Here is a 14,046-nt window from a genome sequence, read left to right on the forward strand (position 1 = left end):
CGAATAATAAAAAACGCCATGAGGTACCCAACACAGTGGTCACCAGGCACCGCCAACTTTACGGTAGGATAAGGACAGCATGATTCTGATTAGGGGTTAGGCGAAAACTGGAGTCAAACTAATTGGGGGATGAGGTCCAGGAGTGTCAAGACGCGCCCAGACATGGGAAAAGTACACGTGCAGAGAGTGACGCATTTCCAAGGTCACCATCGGCACACACGTCCGGAAAGCAGGTGCGTTGGCGGAGCTCACCAAACCCGGCTTAGCAAAATAAGACCAGTGGAGTGGAGCTGAAATTGTTCACGACCGGAACACTACTATTGGCTGTACAGAACGAACAACTGGGCGACCATATTTGGCCATTTAGTCATCCTATATATTTGCGCATAAGCTCTGTATGTTTTTGTCCTGACAATACAGCTGTGTCCCGGGTTTTGTCTTTTCCTTATGCCGTAGTCTGGCAGGCTCAGTGCAGGCGTAATCAATAGACGGCCATCCACGATACAACAAGGAGAGAAGGAAGCGACCAGACAATCGTGCTCAGCTACTTCATAAACATTAACTCATCGCTTTTAGTTCATCCAATAACAACTTGACACGATGTCGCATGATTGGTTGTCCCTTGCTGGTGCGCTTTTGCATTGCAATATTCCTTTCTTTCCGCTTCTGAAGTCGTTGGGTCTTCTTTTCCAAGATCACTTGCTTTCGTTGCTTGGTTTCCTAGAAAACCGTTAGAGGAAGAAACAAATGTACCTGGGCCATGACTTTCTGTTGGGCAAGAAGTTGTTTTATCTTCTTTGAAGAACCGGTGCTCGTAACAGTAGTTAGATTTTTGGAACCTTTCTCAGAACTACAAAGCTAGAAATGACCACTTTGTCCAACCTTTTGGGAACCTCAACTTTAACGCGTTTCTTCATGCTTGTGAGCAGAGAGAAGCGACCACCGAAACCTTAAGGAAAAGGACTTTCCTGCAATGAAACGAAGAAGGCATACATCTTTGTCGGATGTCTGTAGACAATATCGAGACACTACACATGAAATCGCATTGCAAAACAGTGGAGGCGCAGCCCAGGCAAAGCTATAACCAATGAAGTGTGACCAGAAGAACAAGAGGCCGAGTAAAAGTAGAACAAGGATAGAATAGAAGGCCTTAAAGTGTAAAGTTCAAATAAACTGAATATTCTGTTTACTGCTGCCCCCAGTTTTTAGCATATTATTGAGAGCGCAAGACATACGAACCAAAACAGTGAGACGAAAATGCATAAAATCTCAGGTGGTGAAGACCATTCATCTTCTAATTTTACACGCATCCGGTCCAGAACTTGCTAGAATATTAAAAAACATGGAATGTCTCCGTTTAGTCAATCGAATGCCCAATCACGACCAAGCTTCAGAGGAGGCTCGTCTAGTGGGAATCGGCTCACTAGCTCAGTTTCCTGTTTTTGTGTTTATTTTCAGCAATTTGATGTTCTTGCCACAGTATGGAGAAGAAGGTACGACTGAGGGTGGACGCAAGCCCGCTTGCTCTGCCAAGTGGACTACCGAGGGCGCTTACTTCATTCTTCACTGTATTAGTGTAAGCTACAGAGTGGTAGGAAATTTGGAAGACCTTGGAAAAGCGGAGCAACATTAGGCGAGAGTCTGAGGTTCCCCACATTTTACTAAGGACATGTCAGAGACACTACCTCATCAGTAGGAATGAAAAAAATTGAAATCCTCTGAAATCGATTTTACATCACAAAAAAAGCGAAATTGCAAACAGTGGAGTCTAAGGTGACTACCATCTGCGGCTGCACAAACAATTCATCCCATCCCGTCAAAGATGCTAACTTACACCCATCCTCCGCCGTTATCCCGCTTGGAAGCATCGTTGCAGTTAGCAGCCTTACACCCATTTCGGTGGTTTCACAAGTGAAACTCATGGTTTAACCTGCGCAGTGGTGTTTATCAACCCCATAGTAGCAACGGTCAAATTGCTGTTTTAGATTTCTCTCCAGCATCTTACTGGGCACCGTCTTTTTACGTACGCAACAGCGGGGCAAACGATAACTTGAGTATGTCGTAATATTACGGATAGCACGTGCTATGATCGTAAGTTCTGACGTTTGATTTTAGACAGTTTTGGCCACGGGGAAATGGGAGAGCGAGGGAGACAGCCAAGCGCTGGGAACAACGTCATGATCAGTTTGTCCAGGTTTGGGCCGCTACGCATTAGAGGCTTGATAAGGTCATGTGTGCCAGTGTCACTGATGAGTTGACAACTGCTGCCTCCACTGAGGGAGGCAGCAGTTCTCAATTCGAATGACCCCACTGGTCCAGACTTTCATCCCTGATTGTCAGGTCAGAAGCCTTCCGCTTCTCCATCGCTTCCACTTACCATCGAGCTGGTAAGACAGCGCCAAGCGAAGTACACAGTCCTGTAACGTCAGAAGCACATGTTCTAGTCAGCATAACCTATGAAGATGAGCAGCTCGTCCATCGCGAGAGTCTTCCATTCCTAGACCATATAAGGCGTGCCATTATGGCCAGTTCGACATTCCACCGGACACAGTAAGTGCTTCGGCAACACGGATGTTCAAACTGTCCATACACTACGTGCATGGAGTAATATGGATCCGAGGATCCCCGATCTCTTTTCCCTGGACTAGCGATGCCTCCGATCGTCTCGCTTGAGCAGAATTTGGCCGACGAGTTTTTCATCGTTGACCCTACTAACGTATATCGGGGACGATAAGCTCTTCAGATTTAGAGCGTGTGATCATATTGCACAACTTTCCTCACTTCGGGTGCTTAGTGCGTGCAGTGAACTTCCTCCGACAGCTGTCTACGCTACATCTAGAGCCCAGTTACAACCAATTTCTCATCATCATCAGCATTGACAGCGACACTGGAACTACATGAAAACACCGGTACACCACTGCCGTACGGCCATCTTCTTTTCAAAAAGCCTTACAATCGAAAGAAGAGAAGGAGAAGGAAGAGGGAATTAGGGCCTGCCTATCATAAACATCCGAGGTGCCTACAACTGTCTACATCAGTCAAGCACCCTGGATAGAAAATGACAGCATGAATGCCGGAGACATCGGCTAGCCGCCATGTCGCCCAGTCTCCAGACAAACACAGGGGACCACATGCACACAATCCTAGATCAAACTTCCGAAACATTCTTCATTTCCTTTCTGTCATGCCTAACTATGTCCACCCCTAGGTTACGCCACCTCTAATTAGGCACGGAAAACAGCGCTCGTATGGGCAGGCGCTAACTTGACATGCGTAACACGTGGCCCGACCATCCCAGTTTGCAGTACTAGGTGAACTCTTTGCTAGGAGTGACCTCCGTTTCACCCAACATTTACGTACTGATCGTCTTAGTGAAAATTCGCTAATTGCGGCCGATTTCAGTTACACATCTGAGACATCGGTTGTCAAGGGCTGTTGGATCCGGGTTGTATGGCAGCTGGGCTCCAAAGAGGCGTTATAGATGGGCGATTATTATTTATTCATCATAATTCCAGTTTACACACAAGAGTGGAGTCCGGAGATCAGCCGTCCCTAATGACCGAAAGTCACATCACTTGCACGGATGCGATATGTAGGATATGCACCAAACGAGGGCGTGCCCTGATTGGTCAGAATGCCGACGAATCCTAATCGAGCATCTTTGATTCGTCGCTTCTCACCCCTTCACGGAGATTCTAGTACAACCTTGCCGAACACTCTGTGATTACTCTATAAATAGAGTTGTAATAATTTTCATTCGTCTCCATAAAGGGCTTGTGGTAATTAATACCAGATTGGTCAATGGTTAGAGGTCTGACGAAAACAATCCTAATCCTCCAGGTTGGGGTCTGGTACATGTGACGACTTGTTCCGTTGAAGTGGTAATGCATGTGCATTTCCCGCCAAACCGCTGCCTTACGGTCAGACCTTTGAGCCAAAGACTTTGGTTGAGGACCCTAATCGTCCTGCTGTCTAGGTGTGGGCGCCCTGACAGTATCCCAGCCCACGTCCAACCATGAACCGCACTTGTGCAAATAGGTATATGTCACATTGGCCGTAGCTTGATGCCGTCGGGTCGCCTTACATGCTGCATACAGTAGGGAGTGTAGGCGAAAATAGACTACTGCTGACGCCCCCCTTCATTTTTCTTCCCCCTCTCCCCATCCCATCTATAATTCTCCTCTTATGGACCCAGCACTTAGGACTGATGGCTCCGTTCATCTTGCATCGGTTTTGCGTGCAGCACCTGCTCGTCACGTGGTGCCGACATCGTCAGGCATCTTCAAATCAATCTTCAAGCCTCGACTCCAGTCTACCTGACCGCGTTCAATGTCCGCACTCTGGAGCAAGTAGGGCAACGAGTTGCTCTCGCACTCACACTGGACTCGCTTGGGATTGATGTGTGCTGTGTCTCAGAAACGAGACTTCAAGATGCAAGCACAGTGAGCTACCCGCTCCATCAGTCTCCACTCGCTTCCGGCTACGCATATCTGGTGACCCAGAGGCTGCTGCGGTCAGATGTGCAGGGATGAGTTTCGTCTTGAGTCACCGGCCGAAAGGGCTTTTGCTTGACTGGATACCCGTTGATAGTCGCCTCTGTGCGGTTCACCTGGTAACGTCTGTGAAAGAGTCTCACAAGCGGAAAGTTGATAAATGTCTGTTTATCGTGTCTGTCCAACTGACTGTTGTCCCGACGCCGTTAAAGATAGGTTTTGTGACGCCCTGAATCCCCTGCTGTTGCCAGCTAAATGATCAGACATCATGGTGGTTGCCGGAGATTTGAATGCATGAGCGGGCAGGCTTGGCGTGTCTGGGACTCAACTGATCGAGAATCGGACTCGGAACGTATGGACGATGGGGAATGATTGCTTTAGCTTTGAACGGATCAAAGGCTGTTTTTATTCAGTAACAACTTCCTAAGTAGCCGAAGTCGTCTGGCCACATGATGTCCAACGGCATACTCGCCACAAACTCAAATCGACTGCATTGCCATCAGTTACCAATGGCGTGAATTAATAGCTGACTGCCGGTCGTTTTAGAACACGTTTATGGATTCCGACAATACGCTCGTCCGGAGTCGCTTCTCCTCACGTTTTCCAGGGCCGCGTAAGGTGCGGAGAAGTCGCTTGGCAACTGAAAGACTGACAGATCTGTAGGTTAAAGAACTTACCAGGATCGTCTTCTACAGTCTTCCAAGTGCTCCACCATCAGATGTGAACTCATACTGTGGGACCAGATTGCCATCTCTTTGCATAGTGCTAGGAATTTCACCTGTGGTATGGCACCACCAGGCCCACTCAAACACTGAATATCAGACCGAACGGTGGCTTTGCTTAAGTCTCGGCGAAATACCCTAGCCGATCCTGAACATAACCCGATACGAAGAATATGAGACACCAAGAGGTGCGAAACCATCACGAATCAAGAAGCACCCCTGGACCAATGGGCCGAACACTCCGAACATCCATTGTCACGGCCACCAGCTGCAACCCATTTGGAGCATGCAGGTGACGTAGGACCCTCGGCAGTGAACGTGGAACCGCCCACGGCCTCGGAGGCTTATGACTGCATATGTTTTCTCCAGCGCCACTGAGCCTCTGGTTCGGATGACCTCCCATCCGTATTATTCAAAATTAAGGGTTAACTTCTCAGTCAGCGCTTGTCCAAAGAGGTGGCTTGCGTTTGGGAAAAGGAGTCTGTCCCAGGCAATGGGGAGAGTCGGGGATAGTGCCCATTTTCAGAAGAAGGGGCTTGTTGTGAGTGCAGGGGATCAGCTTGACCCCGTCGTCGCCAGCGAGACTGTTGGCGTCGTTGGTGCTTGCTCGCCCTATGGTGGTTTGCGAAATGCTGACTTGAGAGCATGTAGGGTTTACGCTGACCAAATATTAACACCCTCAGGTGCTGGGACAACGCCACACGTACAAGCGACTCACAATTCTAGTGTTCCTGGATTTCCAAGATTCATTTGACGCGGTTGATCGGCCTTTTCTGCTTGACACGCTCGCCCACCAAGGAAAGCCCCAAAACTTCGTAAACATCATAAGCTCTTTGTATTCCCAGAACTCCGGAGTATGGGGCGAGCTCTCCAAAAACTTCCGTACACAACGTGATGTCCGTCAGGGATGCTCACTCTCTCCCATTCCTGTTCGAATTCGTGATAGATGAAATCATGAGATGAACGCTGAAAGTTTTCCAAACCCCCGATGTTTAAGTGACCTGTGACAAAAACCTTGTCGATCTGGAATATACAGACTACATCGTTCTCATGTTCGGAGAGGAGGAGAAGGTGCAAGTGATTTTGGATGATCTGACCAAAGTCATCTCGTCCTTTGGTATACACTTTGTACGCACAAAGTGCTCCTTGACATACCGAGCATGCCACTTACAATCCGAATAGAGCCACTGGAATTTTGGAACGTTTTACTTATCTTGGAAGTTGTATTAGCTCTGATCGTAGTGTGACAGATAAGGTGAGTGCACGAATCTGCGCGTTTGCTAATTCGAAACACCTATGGGGTCAGAGTGGCGTATCCCTGATTCGCAACAGATGTGTTTGTTTATCAAGCCAAAGTGCGGGTTGTTTCGTTGTATGACTGAGACTTGGCCTGTTCGGGCAGCGGAGCTGAGACGTCTTCAGGTGTTGCACAATCGTTGTCTCAGGACCATAGCTCGTGTGGGTTAGTGCGGGCGAATCCCTAATGGGGCAGTTGGACGCGTTTTCGGTTGTGCAACGGGTACTTCCATTGAGGAATGCGTCCAAAACCAGAAGCTTCGTCGGTTGGGACACCTGTTGCGTATACCTAACCATCATTGACCGAGGAGAGTACTCTTTTCTATGCCTAATTCAAGTGACGTAACCAGAGAGGTGGCCAACCCTTGGCTTGCAGCGGGGTACGAAGGAGATCACGAGACGCTTGGGTGCCGACGGTGCTACTCGCCTCCCGGGATGGTCACTGCGTTATCCTCACTGCGGCTTGTCGAAGAAGTTGCAAGCTGTAGCTGTCAACCGATGTCAATGGCATTCTTGTTATCAGTTTCTATCCAGATTGCCCGAATGAGTGTTTGGAGGCGTAGGCACCTCTGGATGATTGTAGTAAGGTAGCTCTAATTCCAGTCCCCGTACACTTTTACTCTTTTATTCACAACAAGACTTTCAAATAAATCATTTTTGTACGCCAACTAAGCATCGGTTTTGAACCCTGATATCGTGCTATCGATGATGAAGACCTCTGGCGGCATACACGTAAACCCATTCTTGAGAACTGATATACCCGATTGCCGCCCATTGCCGTTGGCTGCGCGGTATAGAGTTGACTCGGTCGTGGATACTTCGATGTCGCCTTCAAATCCATATACTCAGCCTTTACCATTCTGAGACGTGCTGGACAACGGACACCGGTGATTTACTCCCGTACAGCCATGATCATACGATAAACAGGCTCTTTTCGGTCACGATTATGTGACATATGCATCTTATCCAAGTATGTCACAGCCTGTCATAGAACTTGGTTTCAGGCGTATACGGACGTTACTTGACCGTCTTTCGCCTCACTGTGAAAGCGACAGTCATCCGCGGACAACAAGTTGTGAAAAAATAAGCTCAGTTGAGGAACTGGCGTCAGTATGGCGCAGTGTATCCAAGTTGAGAATAAAAAAGAATTCTACTTTGCGACATTGCACGTACGAATAATGCGGTGGCGTATGTCGGATGATGTGTTACTGGGCAGGCGCACAGCATCCATAGACGAAATACACGTAAGATATATGAAATGAACATTCTTTCTGATGACAACAACGTAAATTAACCTCTGTCCAATAAAACACTGGGTAGTAGTATCCGGTTAGTTAGTATCCGGTCTTACACATCCAAACCGTTGCAATAAAACCCAATCATTCTATGGTAGTAAATAAGGGCATGGGTATAATACCTATTTTCTGTGTAACCGTATGTGAATAAATGTCTGGTATCCAGACCATTAACATGAAGGGTTTGTGAGCTCATCGCATAGTTGAGTTTACTGAAGAACTTCCACAAACGTGTCAGTTGTGTGCTTCCTGTCAACATCCCGTACACTAAGGAAACACCAAAACGACAAATTCTCTTGCTGTCTGGTGGAACATGTGGCCACAGTGTGCTTTCTCCGATTCGTAAACTGGCGTGTGCTCGTATTGGCTAAACTCGGACTGGGCCAATGTTTTGTTGCCTGTCACCCTGAATATGTAGCTATCCGCTTACTAAACAGAGTGGGTTGGTGTTTACGGTAGTAGTTGAATATGTGTTGAGTCGTATGAGCTTCCCGGAGCATAACGGCTACAAGTTTCGGATAGCGTTGTCCTGCATCTAGGCGCACAGTTGCAGTTGCTTAACTTCCGGTTATTATCCGGTCTTACACATTCAAACCGTTGCAATAAAACCCAATCATTCTATGGTAGTAAATAAGGGTTTTTCTTTTTTCCCAGGAAGAAATTTGTCCGGTAAACTGATGATTTACTTGCTGTTTGTCGTTGTAAAAGGCAGTTACCTTTCCAGCTTCGTCAGATTCCCAATCCCTTTCATGGCATGAAAGTCTCACGTAGTGGCGAGCTTTGAGACAGCGGCTCTGGAATTCAGGATCAGCCGTGTGATCTACAATTCTCCTGGATTCATTCGATGGTTCCAGTTGAATCGCCTGAGTGCTTTGGCACCCAGAAGTTTGTGGTTATGAATCATAATAAATCGCGTTATTTTGAGCGAGTTATACGGCTTGACAACGCTGAAAAATGCGCGATCAAGCAGCCAGCGTCGTTTTCCGTTTTTAGGACGGCGTTAAAATCCTCTCTGGTCGCACTGGTGAACGTTTCGTCACCGGAAGAACACGCTTTTTGGGTTCTCACGCTATATAACGATCCTGAAATCTGCTCAAAATACTCGATATAGTGCACGAGATCGTGAACGTTGCGGAATAGTAAAATCCACCACGCGCAATAGTAAAATTAGTCCACACTTGACAGGTACAACAAAAACTGTTGATTATATGATGCTTTTCTCTGGGGATTCGTACACAAAGTGTTGCGGCCTAGTGCATCGGTAATCTTCAAAACGATTATTGTGGGGTAAACTGCGAGCTGTGGGTAAGTACTTACACTAGGAGTGGCACAATGGAGTGCTAACTTATACTCAGATGAACGGTTTTTTAACTTGCGGGATCCTCGATCCACAAACAAGACTTAAATCCAAACGCATTGGTCTGATAGTGAAAATGTGCCGGGAAGTTCACTGGATTTGAGAGAGAACCCGGGGCAAACCCACTACTGTAGATGGGCATGGAAGTTGGAGAGGATAACTGTAAAAGACAGCTTACCAACTGTGTGCTCCGTTTCCCAACCACATGTGGCAGCCCAGCTCCACATTTATTCCCCTTGACAGATGAATTGAAACCTTGTTTTACTGAAACCTTTTTATAACTCCTATGAACTTTGGTCGGATATCGTGATTTCGGCGGTTGCTCGCAGTCGACATCTGTTTCGTTGTGACGATATCCAATTTGAGGCGAAGTGACCTGCACTTCATCTTCAGGCTGGTGATTGCACCGCCTTATTTTGTAACCCTACGGTATCTGCAGAGGAGAATCCGTTGAACGTGTATATTATTGTCTTTGCAATAGTACAGTGCTTTCAGAAATCGGATTTTTGGTCCCTTTCATGGATTGGTACGCGTCACTCAAGTTCAAAAAGCAGTTAGCCGTAACAATAACGACGCATTTTCTGACCAAAGCGTTATGTTAGTTCAAACACATTTTAACCTCTTTCTAGCCGCCGGAATAAAGAAAAAGGAAGAAATAATGAAATGCAAAAGGGGCCTTTCAGATGTGGACTGGATGGTAATGACTTCTTGCTATCACTGGGAACTATGAATTAGGGTAGCGCGCTAACATAACCCTGAGGTTTAACCTTCACGCTTTTTTCACGTATTCACGAACTGATAGAAAGGAAAGAGGCTTTCGCCCAGGTTTCCCGGGCCCACCTTGTTTCCGTCGTTCAGTGGCTGCAATTCACCTGAAAAGCACAAGAGGAAAAGTGTGCAGCATTTCTCCTATTTCTCAGGGTGGAGCAGTAGCTCGCCAACGCGTGGACTAGCATAAAAAGCATCTCAGTTTGCTTTTTTACTGGGTTCTAGATGTAGCGTGGACAACCCTCGTTCTTGGAAGACGTCCCGAAGGAACATCCGGAAGGTCGTTGATGTGTATCAGAAACAGCAGTGATCCCTTAGCACAGCACTGAGGAACTCCAATTGAATCCGATGCAGAAGATTAGATCTAACCTACCTATACTCGGAATGCTTTGTTTGGCAGCGTAGAAATACATCTTGAATCGCGTAATACTCGAGTATTTTTAGCACCAAAGCGTGTGGGACTCGACCAAATGCTTTCGGAGGTCGAAAAGTATGATATCCAATATGAGTCCCTCGTATTTTGATTGGGTTAAGCTGGAATAATAATAATGTTTATACCCAACGTGTAGGTGGCGTACAGTAAGGTGCGGTCATACGTTTACAGTCAGAATAAAGCATGACTACGGGGAGTTGGGGGTACTGCAGAGTGCGTGAAAAAGAGAACGGTGCCATAAACATGGGGCAATATCTGATGAAAATAACAACAGGTTCATTTTCCAAGTTCTATGGGGCATGCTGATTGAGGCATGATCGGGTCGTCACAGCCCAAACGCAGCAGGAAACAGGACAACGAAGGCATGCTTTTTACATGAAAAATCCGCATTAGCAGGAGCCTAGGAAAAACTTGGACAATGGGCATGAGGTCCGACTGGTTCAAAGGTGAAGCCGGCTGACATGAACCAAAAGTGAGAACCACTGCTGGCCATGAGTGACCTTGGGCGGTTGAGTAAGTTGCCAGAGTAACAACAAGCAAAGATGGAGATGGAATAATTCGAAGTGGATCGAAATATGAAGCTTTTTCTCAAAAATATGTTTTAACTTGAAACTAAGTAGACTTACTGGTGCCAATGTTGTAGGTAAGTCAGTGCAAGAGTTAGGCTCGACGGGAAGATAGCGCTAATGTATAAGGCCAAGGGAAAAGCGTAGATGGATTTGAACTTGAGGAAGAAGTAAACCGAAATTGCAGTTGAAGTTGGTCAAATCCAAACGAAATTTAGGTCAGGTTAGAATTAACTCGTCCCAGAAGCGGTTGGGAACAGGTAAGAAATTTGCTTGTGGTGACAATTACAGGTTGGAGTGGGCGAGAGGTTGCTGTCGCGATTCTTAAGAAAGTAGCTTCGGGAGTGCCACCACACTGGGTATGGCAGTGCCATGCCACTATTACACTGATATACTTCGGTGTATGGACAGCCCAGTAACGGTTGTTAAGGGTGCCGGAATCGGGTAGGGGATTAGCGTTTCCACGGCAGCCGGGGCTGGGTAAGGCCGGGAGGGTGACCAGACGGAGTCAGGCCAACGCAGGGCCATGGATAATTTCCCTTCACCTAAAGGACAATGTGGCTCTGGACCGGGAACCGGTCAGATTGAATGAATAATGGTCGTACTGATGGTTGAGGCGACTACAGCCGAAGTATGCGGCTGAGTGGGAGAAGGAATTAGGAAGGAATAACACGAAAGCAGCATCGTCTGTTGGGTGCCAGAAGGCATCAGATAAAATGGAGACGACTGATAGAAGATCTAAAGGTGGATGACACCACGCTAAATGTACCCAGGAAAGGGATGATTAGTTCGCTTACCCAGAAACAATTGCTAGCCGGGCCAGAGTAGGTGGTCAGTTTTTGAAATGTAGGGACTTTTTCGCCGAGGTGGCTAGCAGGGGGGCTAGCCGTTGAACTGGTTGAAACGGAAGATTACATGGCGGTAATTTCCAGCTTTCCAAAGTAATCCGAATAAAGGGTCTCCGTCGTGCAAAGTGGGGGTTATTGTGAACGGGGACAGTATATTAGTAATAAGTGTTCGGACACCGCCAAAGCTAGTTTGATAGCACACCCGCAACTATTCCATCTCTTCTCTTGACCGTGCCATCTCGCTCGCTCGTTCCACTAACTGTAAATATGACAACCTCCCTACATGATCCCAGCTGCTTTCATGACATTCTCATTCCAACCTGTCGAAATTTTGCTAATTCCTCCTCCTCGTCATCCGCACTTAGATTTTTTGTGACCCTGGCCATGAGGTTCAAGGCCACTAGGCCTTAACGGTGGTTTTAGGTCTTAGTACAACACGATCGGCTGGATGACGCCAACTCTGTTGCTCTACCAGATATGATGTTCTGGTTCCTCATTTCCCACAGCTACACATTACTTGTCATGTGTCAGGCAGGAAGGCTCTCGTTTAGCCCTCCCCCACCTTTTTGCAGCCACATTCAAACCCTAACGGTCTGATCTTACTTGATATTCTCTCCACTAACGCATGACAGCTGTGCTTCCCTGCCCGTGCGGGTTTAGTGGTGACCATTGCTACCCCAAATGATTCTGTCCCTTCTCCTACCTCCGTGTGTTCACAATGCCCGCCAGTCGTGCTGTTATTCTGACTGTAACATTACTATCATACCTGACGGTGTGACATCCACAAGTTAAAATAAGCATTAACATTATTAACAGCTTCCGGCGGCGTGGTAAGGGGAACCAAACACGTAAGAATGGCGGAGAGGGGACTTCCGAGATGGTGGACTAGAATTTCCTGTATGATATTAGTGCAATAGACATTACCAGGACAATCTAGGAGGAAAGGTGATTGTAAGGGGGCTAACAGTCCCGAAGCACTACTATCAGCTTTATTCTATAAGCGGTCACTGGCAAGGAAGACTTTCAGTGCTAGCCTCGCATGCTGGTAGTGGAGAGTTTGGGTTTTTACTGCCTATATACATAAATCGGGTGATAAACATATGTTCTTTGTTTCGCTGGCGAAATGGGTTTTGGTGCGGTGTAGCTACTGCTCTGACAAAGGCAGTTACAGTTGTGCTCGTCGATGTAGGCCATAGGCATCGCAGAGAATCTTGAAGCTATCCCAGCTATATTGTTTTTTGTGACAGACGAGAGACCATTTTTATATGCGTTGTTGCCAGATAAATAGCTCAACTGAGGCGAGTCCAATACCAGCAGCAAAAAAAGGAAGTCAGCAGTGCTTTGTTGATTTCCTGAATTTGAAGGCCAGGCTCAGAGCCACTCTCGATGGGCGATGCACCCACGCTGCAGTAGTGGTAGAGGGTATACAAACGCACCATGGTGTAACATAACAGGGCGAGCCTCCTTGCGGAGCGTACACGTCCACTATACGAGGTTTTCATCCCCCGTACATGTAACCAAATTTTCAGGGTGGAAACCAACCAAGCAGTTATAAATGCGGTTTGTGTACTACTCCAGCTGCCATTTTTTTCTGGTTGGGGAAAAGCAAGGCGGGTAAGGACAGCTCAGTCAATTTGAACAAACAAACAGCATACAGGCGCTGGTAAAGGCAAGTCGCGGAGAAGTGAAATGACAGTTGTCAATGAGACGGTGGGATTGGAATGTTGATACTCACGGCGATTGCACCATGGCTAAATGGCGTCGGAGCGTTGGTGTGGGCTGTAATCTCGAGCAGAAGCGTTACGCGATATTGTGCATGGGAGTGTCTAGTCGAACAAATCATCAAATGGATATATATAAGCACAGAATGCGCTCTGATAATGGAATGAAGAAAAAATCGACTTCGGTTTGGTTTATATCAGTTAGAGTTAGACTGAAAGCACCAGTTACTAGACAGAGCTGATAGAGTAATCCGGGGTAGGGACTCGACTAGGACGAAACGCACCATGGTGTAACATAACAGGGCGAGCCTCCTTGCGGAGCGTACACGTCCACTATACGAGGTTTTCATCCCCCGTACATGTAACCAAATTTTCAGGGTGGAAACCAACCAAGCAGTTATAAATGCGGTTTGTGTACTACTCCAGCTGCCATTTTTTTCTGGTTGGGGAAAAGCAAGGCGGGTAAGGACAGCTCAGTCAATTTGAACAAACAAACAGCATACAGGCGCTGGTAAAGGCATGTCGCGGTTGAGGAGTGAAATGGCAA

At 47.1% G+C, this 14,046-nt stretch overlaps 1 protein-coding gene across 1 annotated transcript; it reads right to left on the minus strand.

Annotated features, from left to right (window-relative positions):
* Positions 1 to 558: 558 nt before the first annotated feature.
* Positions 559 to 8,557, minus strand: T265_08928 (hypothetical protein; the record flags this gene model as incomplete). Its single annotated transcript, XM_009174867.1, has 3 exons — positions 559 to 720; positions 754 to 850; positions 8,523 to 8,557. 3 exons carry the CDS (start codon positions 8,555 to 8,557, stop codon positions 559 to 561), a joined length of 294 nt encoding a protein of 97 aa, XP_009173131.1.
* Positions 8,558 to 14,046: the final 5,489 nt, after the last annotated feature.

Source organism: Opisthorchis viverrini (genome assembly GCF_000715545.1).
Source record: "Opisthorchis viverrini unplaced genomic scaffold opera_v5_246, whole genome shotgun sequence".
Taxonomy (NCBI): Eukaryota; Metazoa; Platyhelminthes; class Trematoda; order Opisthorchiida; family Opisthorchiidae; genus Opisthorchis; species Opisthorchis viverrini.